This window comes from Neophocaena asiaeorientalis, unplaced genomic scaffold (assembly GCF_003031525.2).
Source record: "Neophocaena asiaeorientalis asiaeorientalis breed wild unplaced genomic scaffold, Neophocaena_asiaeorientalis_V1.1 scaffold30, whole genome shotgun sequence".
NCBI lineage: Eukaryota > Metazoa > Chordata > Mammalia > Artiodactyla > Phocoenidae > Neophocaena > Neophocaena asiaeorientalis.
Window position 1 is genome coordinate 1,106,209 of NW_020174923.1, and position 19,503 is coordinate 1,125,711.

Genomic DNA, 19,503 nt, shown 5'->3' on the forward strand with positions numbered 1-19,503 from the left:
GGTTGTTTGCTTTTTGTTATTGAGTTGTATGAGCTGTTTGCATATTTTGGAAATTAAGCCCTTGTCAGTCAGTTGTATAGTTTGCAAATATTTTCTCCCAGTATGTAGGTTGTCTTTTCATTTTGTTTATGGTTTTCTTTGCTGTGCAAAAGCTTATAAGTTTGATTAGGTCCCATTTGTTTATTTTTGCTTTCATTTCTGTTGCCTTGAGAGATTGACCTAAGAAAATACTGATACGATTTATGTCAGAGAATGTTTTGCCTATGTTCTCTTCTAGGAGTTTTAGGGTGTCATGTCTTATATTTAAGTCTTTAAGCCATTTTGACTTTATTTTTATGTATGGTGTGAGGGTGTGTTCTAACTTCATTGATTTGCATGCAACTGTCCAGCTTTCCCAGCACCACTTGCTGAAGAGACTGTCTTTTCTCTATTATATATTTTTGCCTCCTTTGTCATAGGTTAATTGACTGTAGGTATGTGGATTTATTTCTGGGCTTTCTATTCTGTTCCATTGATCCATATGTCTGTTTTTGTGCCAGTACCATGCTGTTTTGATTACAGTAGCTTTGTAGTATTGCCTGAAGTCTGGGAGGGTTATGCCCCCAGCTTTGTTCTTTTTCCTCAGGATTGCTTTGGCAATTCTGGGTCTTTTGTGGTTCCATATAAATTTTAGGATTGTTTGTTCTAGTTCTGTGCAAAATGTCATGGGTAATATGATAGGGATCACGCTAAACCTGTAGATTGCTTTCAGTAGTATGGCTATTTTAACAATGTTGATTCCACCTGTTTTTAAATTGTGTTCTTTATCTTTTTATTATTGATTTATGAGAGTTCTTTATATATTCTTGATACAAGTCTCTTTTCAGATATATGATTTGCAAATATTTTCTTTCATTTTGTGGGTTTTCTTTTCACTTTTTGATAATATCCCTAGCAGGGCAAGTCTTTTAACTTGCTGAAGTCTATTTATCTATATTTCATTTTCTTGTTTATGCTTTTGGTGTTATATCTAAGAAGGCTTTGCTTAGGTCAAGGTCACAAAGACTTACTCCTATATTTTCTTTCTAAGAGTTTTGTGTTTTTAATTCTTACATTGAGGTCTGTGACCCATCTTGAGTTCGTTTTGTGTGTTGTGTAATGAAGGAATTCAACGTCACTCTTTTGCCCGTGGATGTCCAGTTGTCCCAGCACCATTTGTTGTAAAGACTATTTTATTCCCGCATTGAATTGTCTTGGCATCCTTGCTGAAAATCTACTGATTATCAACGTAAGGGTTTATCTCTGGAATCTTAATCCTATTCTATATATGTCAGTCTTTATGCCGGTAGCACACTGTTTTGATTACCCTAACTTTGTAGTAAGTTTTGAAATCAAGAAATGTGAGTCCTTCAACTTTGTTTTATTTCAAGATTGGTTTGCCTGTTCTGGGTACTTTGCATTTCCATATGAATTTTAGGATCAACTTGTTAATTTCAGCAAAATGCCATCTGGGATTTTGACAGGGATTGTGTTGAATCTGTTCATCAATTTGAGGAATATTGTCATTTTTTCGATATTAAGACCGCTGTTAATTTCCAATTTTACTGGTATTCCTTTCTAACTCTTGAAGTATCTAAATGTTTAGATGTGTCCACAGTGTTTATCGTTTTTAAGAAGAATTTAGCAGAGACCATTAGTCTTAGCAGTCACGTGAAGAAGAGGCAGAAGAAATCTATTTATTTATCATGCTTAGTGAAGGTATTATTTTTAGTGCCTTTAAAGGCATAGTTGTATCTTAATGTTTTTGACTGACTCACTTTAATCAACTTAAGTACCAATGGCAGCCAGGAATATAGATGATATAGCTGCTTGAAAGTCTTGTCTTCCAGCCCAGCTGGAAAGGGAGTGGAGACACTTCTAGCTGTTTTTCAGACGTGTTTGAAGTTTTTTGTTTTGTTTTGTTTTTCTTGGAGTTTCCAGTGGAGATGCCAAGCTGGCAGCGAATGAAGTCTACTGTAACATGAAGCCTTGTAAATATGTGTTGGATCCCTGCCAACATTATCAAAAGTGCTGGTGCAGAAATGTGCAAAGGGAAGATTTTCAAATTAAGGTTGGCCTGTACATATAAATGTTAGCTTTTCAAGCTCAAGAAATACTAAATTGTAGTCCATTAGTCTCCTGCATTTTATTGCGTGTTTGGAATAATCATGTACTTCAGAACATCCTTTAATCTGAACTGGCTTGTGGTTGTATAAGAATGCAGCTTCTTTTGTTCTTTATGCTTTATATACTCAGACGAGGAAAATTTACTGCATTTTATAAATAAATCAGAGTTAAAAAGCAGATTTTCTTCCCACCTTTTTATCCTCATGGAGGCCCAGCTTTAAGGCCTTTCAGTGATACATGTATACTTGGCCCCGCAGCTAGTTCCACGGAAAAAAATAATCTTCAAAGTCACTTTTTTTTTGCTTCTTACAGGACACGTTATTTGGACTCATGGTAAAAGGAAGTACTGTTCTTACATTAGTGAGGAGCAGACCCTTCTCTTTTTCAAGTGCTGAAAATTTCCACTTCTCTTTCATTACTTTGATAGAAATTAAAATGGATCCCTCATTAAAATGAATATCATCTCTTTATTTAAAATAAGACATATTTTATTTATATTAAGACAGAAGATTTCTAAATATTAGTGGAGCTCAATGTATTTTCACAGTTAAACTGGACAGAAACATTGATACATTGGGTGGTGCCTTCACCACTCTTTGGTATTTAGCTTTACCACTAAATTAGCTTTGTAGGTGTGGTGGGACTGAAAATGAATTGGAAGGTTTTGGTCATTTCCTTGTGTCTGCTATTTAATATAAAACAATATTTGCTATTTGTAAATCAGGCTAGAAATGATCAGTCAAAAGCAATGTGCCTCATTGCACTAGGTTATATTTTAACAAACAGTATTTTTAATATGGTCTCAATATATAACTGATCATGGGTAAAGCTTATGACTTTGATTTATGTAGTCATAAGTCAATTATAAAGTAAATGAACTAAACTCTTGGTAGGTAAGAATGAGGTAATATAGAGAAAATATTTGTCCTATTAAATTAGAACTATTTACAGTAACTAAGTAGCTCAGGTGAATTACTGGACAAAAAATATAAAACAACTGACTTTCAGCATTTATAGAAAAAGTTGATGTTTCAGCCATACGTCATATATTTTTATAAATTGTGTTAGCAGACTTTTCTCCTGGCTAATTAATGATACGTAATTTTAAATTATATGATTTATAAATTTTTAAAGTTTTCAAATATTGTCCAATGTACTTTCTTTTCTATTTTCATTTTTATTTTTTTTGCGGTACGCGGGCCTCTCACTGTTGTGGCCTCTCCCGTTGCGGAGCACAGGCTCCGGACGCACAGGCTCAGTGGCCATGGCTCATGGGCCCAGCCGCTCTGCGGCATGTGGGATCTTCCCGAACGGGGCAAGAACCCGTGTTCCCTTCATCGGCAGGCGGACTCTCAACCACTGCGCCACCAGGGAAGCCCTCTTTTCTATTTATAGACAGACTGAGCAAGCAAAGGTAAACCTTTGAAAACTTGTAATCCTAATTGTGGAATCGTCTTCCCAAATGTGTTTAGGAGGGCCTCAGAAATTAAAGAGCAACGTGGGATGAACTAGTCATGGAGTGTGTGGCAGGGAAGTAGCTCTTGGGCCTCCTAACCTTAGCCCCTCGTGGGGACATTGGCATCGACCGCGGCGGCCTTTGCCTCTTCTCCAGCCTCACGGTCCTTTGAATAGAGCATTCTAGGCAACTTCTTCCGGTCAGTTGGATCCATCGGTCAGAACAGACGTCCCTCAAACATTTGTAACAACTCTCTATCACATTTGCCAACGTGTATCTAGGTGGTTGTACCCAACATGGTACCTTTTATAAGGGCACTAATCTCATTTTGGGGAGACACGTTCAGACCGTAGCACATGGCATCTGGAAAATCAGGAAAGCAGCACAGCAGAATAGTCAACAGCAGGAGCTCTAGAAGCAGACGGCCGGGACTCGAGTCCTGCCTTGACTGTTAGTGATGTGTAGGCTTGGAAATATTCTCTAAGCCCCAGTTTCCTGTTCTGTAAAACTAGAGATATAAAAATAGTCTTATACAAGTTGACTGTGAGAATGAAGGAGAGAAGACATATTAAACTAGTTTGCACAGTGCCTAGTACCTAGGTAGAACTCAATGGAAGTCAGTAGTAACTTTTGTGTACTTATAACCTAAAGCCTTCATTTGTTTCTTCTAGCAACATGCAGAGATTTCTCTTCTTTTGTTGGACCCTTTTGACTATTTAATTTTAGTTCAAGGTATAAAGAAACGAGATGGTTATCGGTTCTTTTAGGCAGGTGTACTTACTAGAGAGCAGCAGAATAATTTCAGGCGGCCACATCGCTCTGTTGCACCTGTCACCCTGCAGGTTAGCTTCTGCCAGATGTGCATGTTAGAGGTATTCTTATGGCACATTGTTTTTTTTTTTTAATTGAGATATAATTCACATACTACTAAATTCATCCTTTCAAAGTGTACGGTTTAGCAGATTTTAGTATATCCATGAGGATGTGCAGCCATCACTACTATCTAATTCCAGAACATTTTCATCATCAACCCCCTCCCAAAACCCCCTATGTGTGAGCAGCCACTCCCCATCGCCCCCGTCCCATCGGCCCAGGCGACCACTAATCTGCTTCTTCTGTCTCTATGGGTTTACCTATTCTGGATATTTCTCCTAGATAGAATCATACAATACGTGACCTTGTGTCTGGCCTTTACCCCTTGCACACTGTTTTCGAGGTTTGTCCGTGTTGTAGGGTGCATCAGAGCTTCATCCCTTTTTTGAGGCTGAATGACATTGCATTGCATGGATGGGCACATTTTGCTTATCCATTCATTGGGTGATGGAGGTTCCTGGTTGTAAACAGTTTCGTTCTTAGGGAAATCATCAGAAGTAGTTGTGTCCTCATCAGAACACATATTATGGGTTTATATCCTTTTTTTCCTGAGGCAAATCATGTTATTGCCAGTTTTTTAAAGGGAAGTTTTATAGAATTTGGATCAAAAAATGGAAATCCGAATTTTATTTTAGAGAGGGTTAAATTTTGTTCTTTGATCCAAGCCAAGTTCCTTTATTTTACATTTTAACTCTGCGGCTTGTCTGAACTTTTCTAGGGAAAAAGAGGAGCAGCTCACCCGTGTGACTGAGGTTCAGAGGCTGCAGGCACAGCAGGCAGATGCAGCGCTGGAGGAGTTCAAGCGGCAGGTGGAGCTGAACTCGGAGAAGGTCTACGCGGAAATGAAAGAGCAGGTGAGAGGCCTCCGCGCCATCCGTGTCGAGAGCCCTTCTCTCGGGGGGAAGGTACGTTCTGATCTCACGTGTGCCAGCAGCATGTTTACTTGTTCAGAATTAGCCCAGCAGCTGGATCAGGGATTCAGGTGAGAACAAGGTCCTAGGCCTGGCGCGGGTTGACATGCACCACCGCCAGGGCCTCGAAGGAAGGGGAGGCTCCTCGCGGCCAGGAACAAGAGCCCGGGGGGAGAGGGCTCAGCCCGCAGACCCTCTGCTCCCTACAGGGCGTGTGAAGGGCAGGGCTGACTCTGTGCCCCTCCTGGGTCGCTGGGTGGGCTCCGGTAGGCAGCTCCTTGGTGACAGTGAGTGGAGAGGGCGGGGTGGGCCGGGAGAGGGTCCTCCTTCCTCCTTCAGGATTGCCTTGATTCACCCCCAGAGCAGTGCCAGAACGGCCATTTCAAAGTCCTGTCGACAAGTGTGGTCACGGCCAGAATGTGTCAGGCTTTGGAAGCATGGGTCAGTTGACAGGCAAAATCCCATGACCAGTCATTTTCTCCAGAGCAAGGCTTCAAGTTATCCTTGTCTGTGTTTGTTCGTGTGCCATAAACCGTGTTGTATTGATCAGTTACAGCAGATTCTTTTCAAGTGGCAGTTCAGGAGGACAGAGGCTGTCTCCAGTTCTTATACAAGTGGTATGTTTTATAGCGTTGAGAAAAATTTTAAAATTTATAGAAGAATACAGGGAACAAACACCTAGGTACCCATCAGGAAGAATCAACAATTGTCAACACTGTGTATTTAACTAAAATGTTACAGATGTAGTTTTAGTTTGCTTTGCTATTCATGTCTAATCACGTTACTCTCTCCTCTCCTAAGAAAACCCACTATAATTAATTTAGTGTGTATTATTTCATACTTTCATATGCATATGTAATGTCCATATGTATTATATGCATGTATTACATATGCATATATTTTATATATGCATATATATATATAGTTTTTATGCTTCCATTTAAAAAGAGGTAAGAACTACAGATTTTGTGTATTAGTCTTGTCTGCTCTTTTACATTGAATTTTATGTATCTGTGCCCTATCTGTGTTGATTTAGTGCATTCCTTTTAACACTGAATGTATTTTATCGTACGAATATACCCTATTTTATTCATCAGCTCCCCTATTCAAGGGTATTTAGTTTATTTTCAAGTTTTCTTGATTATAAAGAGTGTTGCAATACTTGCTGTGATTTCATTTTCAGCTGGGGTTATCCTCCTCAGGAGTCCTGAGCACACACTGGTGGCAGAAGCATCTCTATAGAAGGTTTTATGGCAGAGCCCCGTGGGGTTTACGAGTTTGGAACTGTGCTTTCTTGTTATTTTCTCGATTCAGATTGTGTGGATCTGGGTCCTGAGAGCAGGGTCTGAGACCCCCACTTCTGTCTGTTTTCCCACTCAGTGCCTTGGGCAGAAACTAGATTCCTGCTGAGAGTTTCTGGGCTGGAAGGTGGGGACTTTCAGTCCCTGCTACACGAATGTGCATCTCTTCCCAGCTCCCTCTGCTATGATCAGAGACCAGATCCAAGAAAGTATATATGGCCCAAATGTGCAGTGGAGCTGCTGCGCAGGAAGCTCTTTGATCAGCTTAACGTTTAAAGGAATACAGAAAATATTGAAGGAGGGGCCCTGGCAAGAAGTTTTAAGTATACAGTGAAGAAGGCTAAAAAGGGCGCTCTTGAAAGTGCTCAGGCTAACAGTACAACTTTCTGACAAAAGCTGAGACTATGACAGGCACCTTTGGCTCAACAAATGCACCTTTTGGGGCTGGTGATATAATATTAACAGATTACCCAGAATTCATGGGTAAGGGGAAAAACAAGCAAACAACATGGGACTTGTGAAAACATTTTGTAGAACAAGAAAAAGGCGTTTGTATTCAGCAGTCACAGAATAAAAGCGTATTTCCGAAAACAGTTTACTGTAAACTTCAGAAAAGGAAAACTCAGAAAAGTAGTACCTTTAATAAGAAGACATGATCTATATGAAAGAGGCCACATATATTAAGTAAAATTAATGTAATTAAACCTGGATACATTCTGGAAAAAGTGTTGAACCTCAAGAATAAAATGAAAATCCACCAAGTTTCTAGGTAGGATGCAACTGGCAAAGAAATTAGAGAAATAATGGAGGAATGCTTCAGAGTTCTGAAGGAGAAAGGCAGTGACCCAACTGCATGCACAACCAAGGAGTTTTTCACTTGCAAAATAAACAGAAAAACATTTTCTTACTAAGAGCTCACATAATGTGCACTGATTATTCCTTTTCTGGAAAAATTATATCAATTCAGAGAGGAAGCGGAAGACATCCCACACATGAGGAAGATATCATACTGAAGGATGAGTAGAGAAAAATGGAATCCAACAAAATAAAGACAAATTTAACTAATTGCTACAAATCTAGTTATAAGATAGAATGCTAACGTTTACCGATACGTGAAGCAGAAGGTACAGAGTATAGAAAATACAAATGTGATAACGACTTAAATCTAAATCCTTAGGTTATGTTAATAAAGTTCAAGAAGCAGGTGGATAGGGAGAGAGGGAAGTACAGTAACACTCTTCCATGAAAAGGTGAGATTCAGAGGATTCTTAAAATTAGGGAAATGTAGGTTAAAATACTTTTTAAATGCATAAACATAAGCATTAATAAAATTAACAAGATTTTACATTCTCATCAAAATCTTGAGAAGATAAAAGCAAAACTCAAGATATTGCCAAAGGAACAGAAGTAGAAACAGAACAAAATGTCCAAAATAAGATAGAGTATATAATTGTAGTAATACATTTTAATAGGTTAAAAAGAGGTACTGATTAGCTGACATAAATCTGTGTATATGCTATTTATAATAAAGACACAACTAAACGTTACACAAAAGTTATATGTGGAAAATATATTTTATCACTTGTATTCAGAATAAAAGAAAGAATGTAATACTATCATATAAATAAACATCGATGCAAGTCAATAAGCTGGACAAAGGAATATATTTTTACATGAGAAAGCCAAGAAAGCCATGAAAAGGGTGTTAGCAATATATGAAAAAATTTACATAAATAGTCATGGGGTGTTTTAGTAAATTTTTCTCCATATTTGACTGCTCAGGGGGGGCAAAGCCTAAACAAATAGGAGATCTAAATAGCAGTTTATAAAACAGCTATATTTCTACTTTCTACGCTTCAAGTATGACATATTAAATTCCTACTCCCATGGAGCAGTTACAAAACTCAGTAGACCATAAAGAAACACTCAATATATATCTGAAACTTGACATGACAGAGAGCACGTACTTTTTACCACAGTGCTTAGTAAAACCAGAAATTAAATTTCAATTAAAATTGCTACATTGGACTTCACCGAAATTAAAACCTTTTGTTCTTTGAAAGACACCATTAAAAAACAACAAAAGGAAGTAAGGCAAGCCAGAGAATGGGAGAAAAGACTCACAAATATTTCCAAGAACGTGTATCTAAAATATAAAAGCAATCCTACAACTCAATAATAAGAAGACAAACAACCCAGCTAAAAATAGGCGAAATATTTGGACACCTCACAGAAGACTAATAAGCACATAAAAAGACGTTCGATATCATCATTCGTCAGGGAAATGCAAATTGAAACCAAAATGAAGTGCCCCTGCATGCTCACTGGAATGGCTAGAACTGTGAAGACTCGTTGGCAGTGCCAAATGTCGGTGCAGGGCCAGGGTGTGGCCACACGGGGCTCTTCTCCACTGCTGGTGGGAAAACTGCCGAGTTCTTAACGGCTAAAACATCCACCGCCATATGCCAGCCATTCCATTCCTGTGTGTTTAACCAAGAGAAACGAAGCCAGATCCAGACAAAGCCTTGTACACAACAGTTGCCAGCAGCTTTATTCACAAAAGCCTAAAACCTGAGCAACTCGCATGTTCCTCAGAAGTTGAAAGAATAATCAAATGCAGTATAGACGATGGAATACTACTCAGGAATAAATAGGAACGAACGACTGATACCCTCAGCAAAGGATGTGTCTCAACGTCCTGCTGAATGAAAGGAGCTAAAAACAGAAGAGTACGTAACTGAATGTCGGGCACTCTCTGAATGATGTAGAATTCCCTAGATAATGTCAAGTTGCTTGTTCTAGTGGATTATCAACCTGGTCTGTTTCAGAGCAGAAGTCCTGTCTCATTTTCTATGGGTGGGTTCCAGTTTCAGTTAAGTTTCCAAGCCTTTGCTCTGCAGGGTTGGGTCTGTTTGTATTGTGCCACTCAGGAGTGAGTCTAGACTTGGGTGGTGATTTAAATCACTCCACCCAATAACCCCAGGCACTCATGGAACATTCCCCAGGGTAGACCATATGTTTGGCCACTAAACAATTCTCAACAAATTTTAAAACGACTAAAATCATACAAAATGTGTTCTTTGACCCCAATGGTAATAAATTAGAAATAAAAAGAAATCTGGTAAATCCCCATATATTTGGAAATTAAATAACACACATGAATAACTCATGGATCAAAGAAGATACTACAAGGAAAATAAGAAAATATTTTGAACTGAATTAAAATAAAAATGTGGTATATTAAAATTTATGGAATGCAGCTAATGCAGTACCTAGAGAAAAGTTTGTAGCTTTAAACATCTAACTCCAAAAGGAAAGTTCTCAAATCAGTAACCTAAACTTCATCTTCAGAAACTGGAAAAAGAAAAGCAAGCTTCTGCTCAAGGAAGCAGAAGAAAGGAAATAATAGATAATTTTATATACATGCAGAAAGCAAAGAAAACATTAAAATAGAGAAAACCAAGAAGAGATAGAAAGTCCAAACTGTCTTATAATAGATAATGATGTTTAATTAGTAATTAGAAATCTTTTCACAAGGAAAAGCCCAGGACCAGATGGCTTCACTGGTGAATTCCATCAAATATTAAAGAAAAAACAACTTTAGTTCTTTGAAAACTCTTTCAGAAAATTGAGGAGGAAGGTACACTTAATCAGTTCATTCTCTAAGGCCAGTAGGAATCTAATATCACAGCCAAAGATGCTGCAGAACTAGAGTAGTATCTGTCATCACTGTAAACACGAAAACCCTTAATGGTATTTTAGTAAACTGAATCTGGAAACGTATAAAGATGATTATTCACCAGGACCAAGTAGGATTTATCCCAGGAATCCAAGGTTCTTTTAACATTCAAAAATCAATTAATATCGTACAGCATATTAATAGAATAAAAGACAAAACCTCATGATCGTCCCAACAGAGGCAGAAAAAGCATTGGAAAAAGTTCAGCATCATTTAAGATTTTTAAAAAATTCTTGGCAAGTTAGGACTAGAAGCAAATGTACTCACCCTAATAAGGTACCTCTATGAGAACCCTGAGCAAATATGCTTAATGTTGAAAGACTTAGTGCTCTTCCTCCTAAGAACAGGGAAAAGATGTCTGCTTTCGTGACTTCTATTTAACATTGTATTGGAGACTATAGCCAGCCTCTAACAGGGCCAACCAGAACCCCCCAAAACCCCAAACAAACAAACAAAACCCCAAAAGACATACAGATTGGAAAGGAAGAACTACCAATGTCTTTAGATGACATGATTCTGTATGGTCAAAATCCATAAAAGAAGTACTAGAACTAATAAATGATTTAAACAAGTTTGCAGGGTACGAGATCAACATACAAAATTCAGTCATGCTTCAATATACTAGTAATGAAATAACCTGAAAATGAAATTAAGAAAACAATTTAATTTACAAAAGCATCCAAAAGAATAAAATATTTACAAATAAACTAATGAAACAACGTGAAGACTTATGCATTGAAAACTGTAAAAGATTGCCGAGAGAAATTTTAAACGATGTAAAGAGAGCTATTCTGTGTTCATAGGTTGTAAAACTCAGTATTGTCAAGATGAAAGTTCTCCACAAATTGATGTATAAATTCAATGTAATTACTGTAAAAAATCTCTGTACATTTTTTGGGTAAAAATTGGCAATAAGAAATGTTTATTTTCACTAGTAAATTTGTTAAAAGTAAGTTAAAATAGCACTGAGCTATTTTCCAACTAACACACAGGTAGAAATCCATGAAGGCCTGTGGACACACATTTCAGGAGGAAGAGTAAAGATGTCACCTTTCTGGAGGATTGGTTTAACATTGTGCTTATGATTTACCTGTTCTACTTCTAGGACTTTACTTTTCAGGACTCCAAGGTTTGCAAGATACGTGTTCAAGGATGTTTATTGTGATGTTATTTATTAATGGTAAAAAATTAGAAACTATACGTCAAAAAAGTTAGAAAGAATGTAAAAACTGATAATCTTTTTTTAAAAGATAAAAAAATGAAGTCTCAGAGTTGTGTGGCAGAACGGAAAGCCCTGGAGAGAATGTGATCTTGGGAACCATTAAATGAAGAACCCTACCCAGCCGCAAAGTGAGACTGCCGTAAAATGAGGCAAGCCAGGGATGAAAGACAGTATCTGTGCAGTTGATTCTGGAACCACCCTTCCAGTCTGTCCACCCTCACGTCTGACTGCTCTGCTCTGTGCAGGGTCATAGTCTGTCTGTCTTCCTTCACCAGCTCTGCCCACCCATTTGACTCTCCCATTTCTTGACCTTAAAAGAGTCCATGTGTTCCTACCATGGAGGTGTCACATCACTGTGGACTGGTTAGATGATCCGATGGAGGACCCTCTTTGGTGCACGCCTCTAGGGTCCCCTTCACCCCCAACATACCCCACACCTGTGTCCTGTCTTTGTCAGCAGTCCTCACTGATCTGTCCAGTGGTGCTAGATTCAGACTCAGTGAAAGCTGATAGTGATGGCAACTGACAAGCAGGAAATGTTTTGATTGCTTTCTGTTGGAGAAAAGTTCTTCTGTGGTTTCAGTCATAAATAGTTTTGCCAAGTGAAGTTGAGTTTCTGAAATAAAGTACCTTTGGTGTGAGTATAATAATAAGGAACCCCATTTATAATGGAATTCTTATAGCCAGGCTCATTTGCAAATTGAATAATTCTCGCATGGCAAATTTGAACAGACATTAAATAAAATGTATATGTCAAAACATGATAAATTAGATATCTTCTATTCCAGATTGTCAGTTGATTAAAAAGTGTGGATCTGGGCTTCCCTGGTGGCGCAGTGGTTGAGAGTCCCCCTGCCGATGCAGGGGACACGGGTTCGTGCCCCTGTCCGGGAAGATCCCACTTGCTGTGGAGCGGCTGGGCCCGTGAGCCATGGCCGCTGAGCCTGCGTGTCCGGAGCCTGTGCTCCGCGGATCTGATATAGCTCAAATTCTAAAAGAAAATCACTCAGCAGATTTAGTATTTGGAGAATCATAATGTTTTCAGATTTTTCCATAGTCCATATTTTCCTTTTTTATTGTTGTTTTGAACTGCTCTTTTCTCTTCTCACTGAAATCTTTTGTGTAAAAGCCAGCAGAGCTTAGGGCATCTTTTTCCATTTGGAAACAGCTGCAGATAGAAGACAACAGGAATTTGAATTAAAAAATAAAAGCTTTGAGTTTGTTTTTGAAAGTGAATTGCTGTTTGAAAAATGAGGCCCATGAGAGAAAATGAAACAGACTTAAACTTTTAAAAAAAATTGCTTCCCACTGTTTCTTTCACTTTGAAGAACTTTCTGTCTCATTTAGGATTGCTTAAATAACCTAATTTTTACTCCAGTGGCGAAATCCATTATATGTGTTAGCTGCAGCAGTTGGTTGTGTAAAATACACACATTTTAATTGCGGAAGTGTATTACTCTGTTAGAGTTATTTCTGTATATATGTATATAGTTGTATCTCTTAAAGAAATAGTGTTCTATATTTACCTATTCTCTGTGAAACAAATAAATGACTGAAAAAGACAGGTATGTTTTTTGAAGTATTGGCAGCAATTATAAAGTGAAACTTTTTCATCTTGAAAACCGACTGAATGAATGTCAGATAACTACTTCCTCCTGGAGCTTCCACTAACCACTTGACTTTTCTAGTTAATTTTTCTCCCCTTGAAAATTCATCCTCATTAACTGGTATTTGCTGCTAATATCTGGCTTTAAATTCTGTTCCTTTCTCTTTGCAGCCGTCAGCTACATGATATTAGCTTTATTCTTGGAAAACCCAGTGGTTTGCCTTGAAAACAAAATTCAGAAACACTGCTGTTGACTAGTGAGGTTGCTTCTGCTTGCTAGTACATTTGAAACGGATAAGCAGTTTCTTACATTCTTAGGGATTATAAGTTTAGCTCATCATCTCATTATTGCTGTTGAATTAATGAAAAAATTCTCAAGGTACGAGGAAGGAAGAATGCCATCTGAATATATTTGTGCCTCTATAAATGTAGATGGATAACAAACAGACTTAGAAAGACCCATCATACAGACCACTCATCGTGACTTGTACCTTCGTCCTCTTGTCCTTTAAGGGTCATGCTGGCTCATGTAATTTTTTTAAAGAATTTATTTATTTGTTTTATATTTTAGTTTTGTCTGTGTTGGGTCTTCATTGCTGCACGCGGCCTTTCTCTGGTTGCTGTGAGCGGGGGCTACTCTTCGCTGTGGTGGTCGGGCTTCTCATTGTGGTGGCTTCTCTTGTTGTGGAGCACGGGCTCTAGGCACGTGGGCTTCAGTAGCTGTGGCTCGCAGGCTCGGTAGTTGTGGTGCGCGGGCTTAGCTGCTCCGCTGCATGTGGGATCTTCCCGGGCCAGAGATCGAACCCGTGTCCCCTGCACTGGCAGGCGGATTCTTAACCACTGCGCCACCAGGGAAGTCCAGGCTCATGTAATGTTAAATGAGTCTTTTTTAGACCAGTTTTAAGGTAAAGATCCAATATAAATAGAAGCATTATCTCTCAGTTTTTTAAAATAATTAATTATTTATTCTTGGCTGTGTTGTGTCTTAGCTGCGGCATGCGGGCTCTTACTTTGTGGTGCCCGGGCTTCTCTAGTTGTGGTGTGTGGGATCCAGAGCACTCGGGCTCTGTAGTTTGCGGCATGCGGGCTCTCTAGTTGAGGCGTGCAGGCTCAGTAGTTGTGGTGCATGGGCTTAGTTCACCCACGGCATGTGGGATCTTAGTTCGCCTACCAGGGATCGAACCCACGTCCCCTGCATTGGAAGGCGGATTCTTTACCGCTGGACCACCAGGGAAGTCCCCTCTCTCAGTTACTTTTTGATGATAATGGATAAATCTGTCTACCACTGTAACATTTGAAATTTTGTCTTTAAATGAGATTAGGTAGCAGAGGTAAAATTCTAGAACTATATTTGAATATTTCAATAGAGCCTATTGTGCTAATTAATCAATTCCAAATGACAACATCCAAGGACTGTGTATAAATATTTGGCTTTGAAAAACAAAATTAAACAAAAAATCAAACAAATAATTAAAAGAGTCTTTAACTCTCATCCTTAAACGCTTAGGAGAGTAGTAAGTGAAGCTTTTCCTAATAATATTCATCAAATCTCTTTTGCAGAAGAAAAATAAGCCAAAAAAAATCTACTGAGAACATTGGACCAGGAAACACGTCATTCTTTTTATAATTGGCTGATGTGAAGGATTATTAATTGTGAAAACAGTAGCATTATTATTTTTTAATATTTCAAACTGTTTTATTGACTTATTGGCCAAGGATTTAACAGACCTGATTTCTTCTTTCATTCATTTATAAAAAATTTATGACTACTTGCTCTATATCAGCCATTGTTGTAGATTCTTGGAATTCAGAGACTATTAAGCCACGTCTGTGGTCTGTGCGATAGACTGATGCGTAGCTGTGTGGTTGTAGTTGGCGGCGTAACTAGTGGAATTAATAGGTCGTTCGGCGAACTCAGAGGAGGCACATCTAAGGTAGCCCGGTAGATTATGCGCTGATCTGCAATTGTGGCATCTTCGTGTAACAATGAATTTCTCAAATGTTTCCTGTTAAAATGTAATTGGTAGTGAATTTAGCAAGGCTTCTAAATATAAGGTCAGATATACAATTCAATTTTATTTCTATATATTAGCAACCAACAAATAGAAAATAAACTTTGAAAAAGATATCGTGGTACCAGAAAGCTTCTCTTACCTAAGAATAAATGCAACAAAAGAAATGCAAGGCCCCTGTTTTGAAGACTAGGAAACATTACTGAGAGGAACCAAAGAAGACCTGAACAAGTTGAGGGATATATCACGTGTATGGATTCAAAGACTCAATGTTATAAAAATGTCAGTTCTCCCCAAATTAATCTATAGAATCAGCACGATTCTAAACATCAAAATGTTGCAGTGCTTTCTGGGGGGAGGAGTGAGGGAAACTGGCGAGCTGATTCTAAAATGGATATGAAAATAGAGAGGGCTCAGAAAACCTATGGCAACCTTATACCACCAGACACTGAGACTAATATTGAGCTATAGTAATTAATACGGTGTGGTTTTGGTACAAGGATGACCAGTGTTTTACAGGAAAGAGACCAAAAAGTGGACTCACACATATATGATCAATCTGATTCGTGTCAAAGGAAGTATTGCAGTACAGCAGGGAAAGAAGGATCATTTCAGTAAAGGCTGCTGTGTCAGCTGGGTGGCCATATGGAAAAAGAATCCTGGCCCTTATTATATCCCATCACAAAATTAATTCCAGGATTGTAGATACACAAGTGATAGGTAAAACAATACAAATTTCAGAAGAAAATGTAGGAGCTCGGTGAAGATTTTCTGAATAGGAAACAAAAAGCGATAAAAAACAAAATGTTGTTAAATTTAAATTCATTAAAATTAAGAACTTCTGTTAATCAAAAGAGACCAGTAGATAATATAAGAGCGAACTCAGAGTGGGAAAAGATATTTGCAGTTCAGATATTGAACAAGAAAATTCATATCCAGAATTGATAAAGAACTCCTACTAATCAATAAGAAAAGGACAGGCACCACACATATGTTAATTAATTTTCTCTGTTAAGGATATTAGTTTCTACTGAGTCTTTAGCCAAGCACAGAAATAATTATTTATCTGTCTTTCTGCCATTTATGTCTGTCTATCTCTCTCTCTATATATATATATGAAAATATTGGAAGGACAATTTCTTATAGTTTAGCTAAATATGTATTAAATACAGCAGAATACACTTTGAATTGTATATCTCTATAGGATTGTGTAATTGTCTCATATGAATTATACTGTCAAATAACTCAGAACATAACACAAGAGTACTTTACTACAGAAAGAACAGTAACGTATTGTGACCACATTTGACAGAGTGCCAGATCTTGGCCCAGTGCCCACTCCCACTTTCTTGGTAATACAGTACAGCCCTGATTTTATTTAGGGCAACATTAGACACAGCTTTAAAACTGCAGTCTCTTACCTTGCAGGTGGAGTTTGGCTTTTAATGTAGTTCTAGTGAATGCGATGCAAACAGCATAATTAATTTGCTTTTGACAGGAACTTGCAGGAAAGCCCCTTAAAAGGGTTTCCACTCAGCGAATATGGACCCTGTGCCCTTGTCCCGTCACCCTTTGCTCTTCCTCTCCCAGGTGTTCAGAGCTGCAGAAGCCATCCTGCAACCATTCTGGAAGTTGAATCACAGAGACCTTCACCCTGACATCTTTGAACTGCCGATGTCGCAGCCTATTTCTGAATGTTTTGTTACCCAGGGAAAACATAAAGGGCCTATGTTGCTTAAGCTCTGGAAACTTAGGTGTTTTCTTACATGCAGCTCAAGTAATGCTGGAGGCACCATCTAAGGAAAAGCCAACACCCTTGTTTACCTCTCTCTATTACCTGTAAACATTAGACATTCACAGAAATACACTCTAAGCCCTTTTCTGCTCCTAATTTGATCATCAAGTTCCACTCTTGGATTTTTTGGAAGCCAGAGTTACACACTGAAGGATTGGGTTCGTTTTTTTTTTTTTTTTTTCCTTACCCTTGAAGTTAAATGGAATATGGAATGATGTGTGATCAAGCAGAATCTTTTGTATCTACGGCAACTGAGAACGCTGCGTTTCTACGCAGACTTCAAGTATTTTACAAGACTTGTTTTTATATTATTTTGGTTAAATTGTGGAAGGAGAATGGAGTGGGGTCTTGCATTTTCGGTCAGTATAAAATAACATTTTCTTATAGCAGTTATTATTTACTTTGAATTTTTCTTAATGTTTAGGTATAAAAGGTCTTTCATGGGTTTTAAATTGTTTTCTATTTTGATTATAGAAGATAATTCAGTTTTTTGAAGGAAGACATCCTACTTTTTACGAATGTTGAGTACACAAAGCTCTTCATTACATTAAAAATATTTTAATAATTATTATTTATTTTGAATATTCAGTCTGTGCTGAAGTAGAATAAGAACCAAAAATCAATTTCATATGAAGATCTGTCTTAAAAGTACTGAAGAAACCAGGTCTTGCCTCCTTGATTTACCTTCTCTTGTTTTCTTTCTCTTCTGCTTTTGCCTACCCTCCATTCATCCTTAAGAATTTAATTCATGTTTATTCTGCGTACTGTGGCAATTAGTTAATAATTAAGATACAAAAGAATTATAAGCTGTAGTTTCTTTTATTTGGGAGCTCACGATCTAGATGAATAAACAAAGCTCACACATTTGAAACACTCCCATACTCTAGAGAAACATACAGTGTGCCAGGAAAATGAAGAGGTTAGGTCCTAGAGCACAGAGAGAAGGGAGATGTTGATGCCAGTTGGTGGATCAGAGAACACCACAGAGAGGAGAGGAGGCTTGAGTCAACCTTGAAGATGGATTGTTGGATGAGGAAAAATACAGAGGGGTTTTCAGATAGTGTGGGGAGCGAGGGCGAACCCAGAATAGCCACGGGAATCAGAGTGTGTAGGGGCGGAGCTTGCCGAGGACAAATCAAGGGGCCTTCGGGTGGAGGTCTAATGTGAAAAGCACTGAAGGAGAGAGAGCCTTGAAATCCACATCTTGACGTAGAAATGGAAGAAAACAACGCGGGCTCGACTGTGCTTCCTTTAGAAATTCCTTGACAGATTTGACCACGAGACTGATGGCCGACGGGGTCGGTCATCTTAGAACTCTGATCACTGAATTTGGAAGCTGATGACTTAGTATTATCAAGGTTGCAGTCTTTGGCATTTACAAAGAGATACTTAGGTACTAAATATCATGCCATAATCTAGAACTCCAGTCTTCCGTGTAAGAACCAGAAATGGAAAGGCTGGTGTTAAATAGCAAATTCGTGGGCAGGAATATGCCTTTTGTTCTCATCCAGTGAAACTGGCTGCTTCTCACTGAACAGCTCTGCTCCTCAAACCTTAAAGTTTAACTGTGTCTGAATAAATGTATTTGAATGGTTTTTTTTTCCCCAAAAATCTAACATGAAAAACTGAAGGGAGCCTTTTCATGGTTTATTTCCTCATGTTTTATCTAATCTTAGCACCTACCAAAAGGTAGCCTGCAAGAGGACATTGTGTGCAAGTTGAAAAGAAGAAATATCTCAGCGTATCAGCAAAGCAGAGCAAGAAGTGATACAAAGTAGCCAGTGACAGAATCGTTGTCACATGAACTGACAGGTGCTTCAGAAAAACGATTTTTCAAAATTAAACTGGGGTAGAAAGACAAATGAAATCTTGCGCCACTTTGAATGAAAGGTGCCGTTTCCACGTCACCTAGCTGAATAGCTTTCTCATTACGTAAGGACCTCTCTTGCCTGTCACATGTAAAAGAGCAAGGAAAATAATACATCGTCTATCTCATTTTCTAAGTGACAGAAAACATTAGGTTCGACACTTCATTTTATATGTGTTATGAAGAGTCTGGCCCTATTAAATGTTGAAAATTGTCTTTAATTCAGCAAACTTCAGACCAAGTTTGGTGCACTGTGTCTTTTTGGGATTTTTGTTTGTTTTCATTTGATTAGTATTTATTGAGTCCCCATATGCTCCAAGCAGTGTGCTGAATGGTTGGGATACATGAGTGAACGTGGAGTTACATCCCCCTGGGGGAGACAGACATTGCAAACAACCCTAATGAATAAGTAAATTATATAGTATACCTAAAGATGCTATCTCCTGTGGTTAAAAAAAATCATTAAAGCAAGGAAAGGGCAGCTGGGAGGGCTGCAAATTACAATAGGGTGGTCAGGGAAGCCTCAGTACAAAGGTAACATTTAAGCAGAACTTGAAGCCTTTGAAAAACAAGCTA

General features: G+C 38.3%; 1 protein-coding gene across 8 annotated transcripts in view; it reads left to right on the forward strand.

Annotated features, from left to right (window-relative positions):
* The window catches only part of CEP112 (centrosomal protein 112), a 418,056-nt gene that overhangs the window by 160,092 nt on the left and 238,461 nt on the right, over positions 1-19,503 (forward strand). For all 8 annotated transcript variants that reach the window (XM_024761157.1, XM_024761159.1, XM_024761160.1 and 5 more), the window contains one exon: positions 5,193-5,328. In XM_024761157.1, the coding sequence (XP_024616925.1) occupies positions 5,193-5,328 (136 nt within the window). The remainder of the gene's footprint in view (positions 1-5,192; positions 5,329-19,503) is intronic.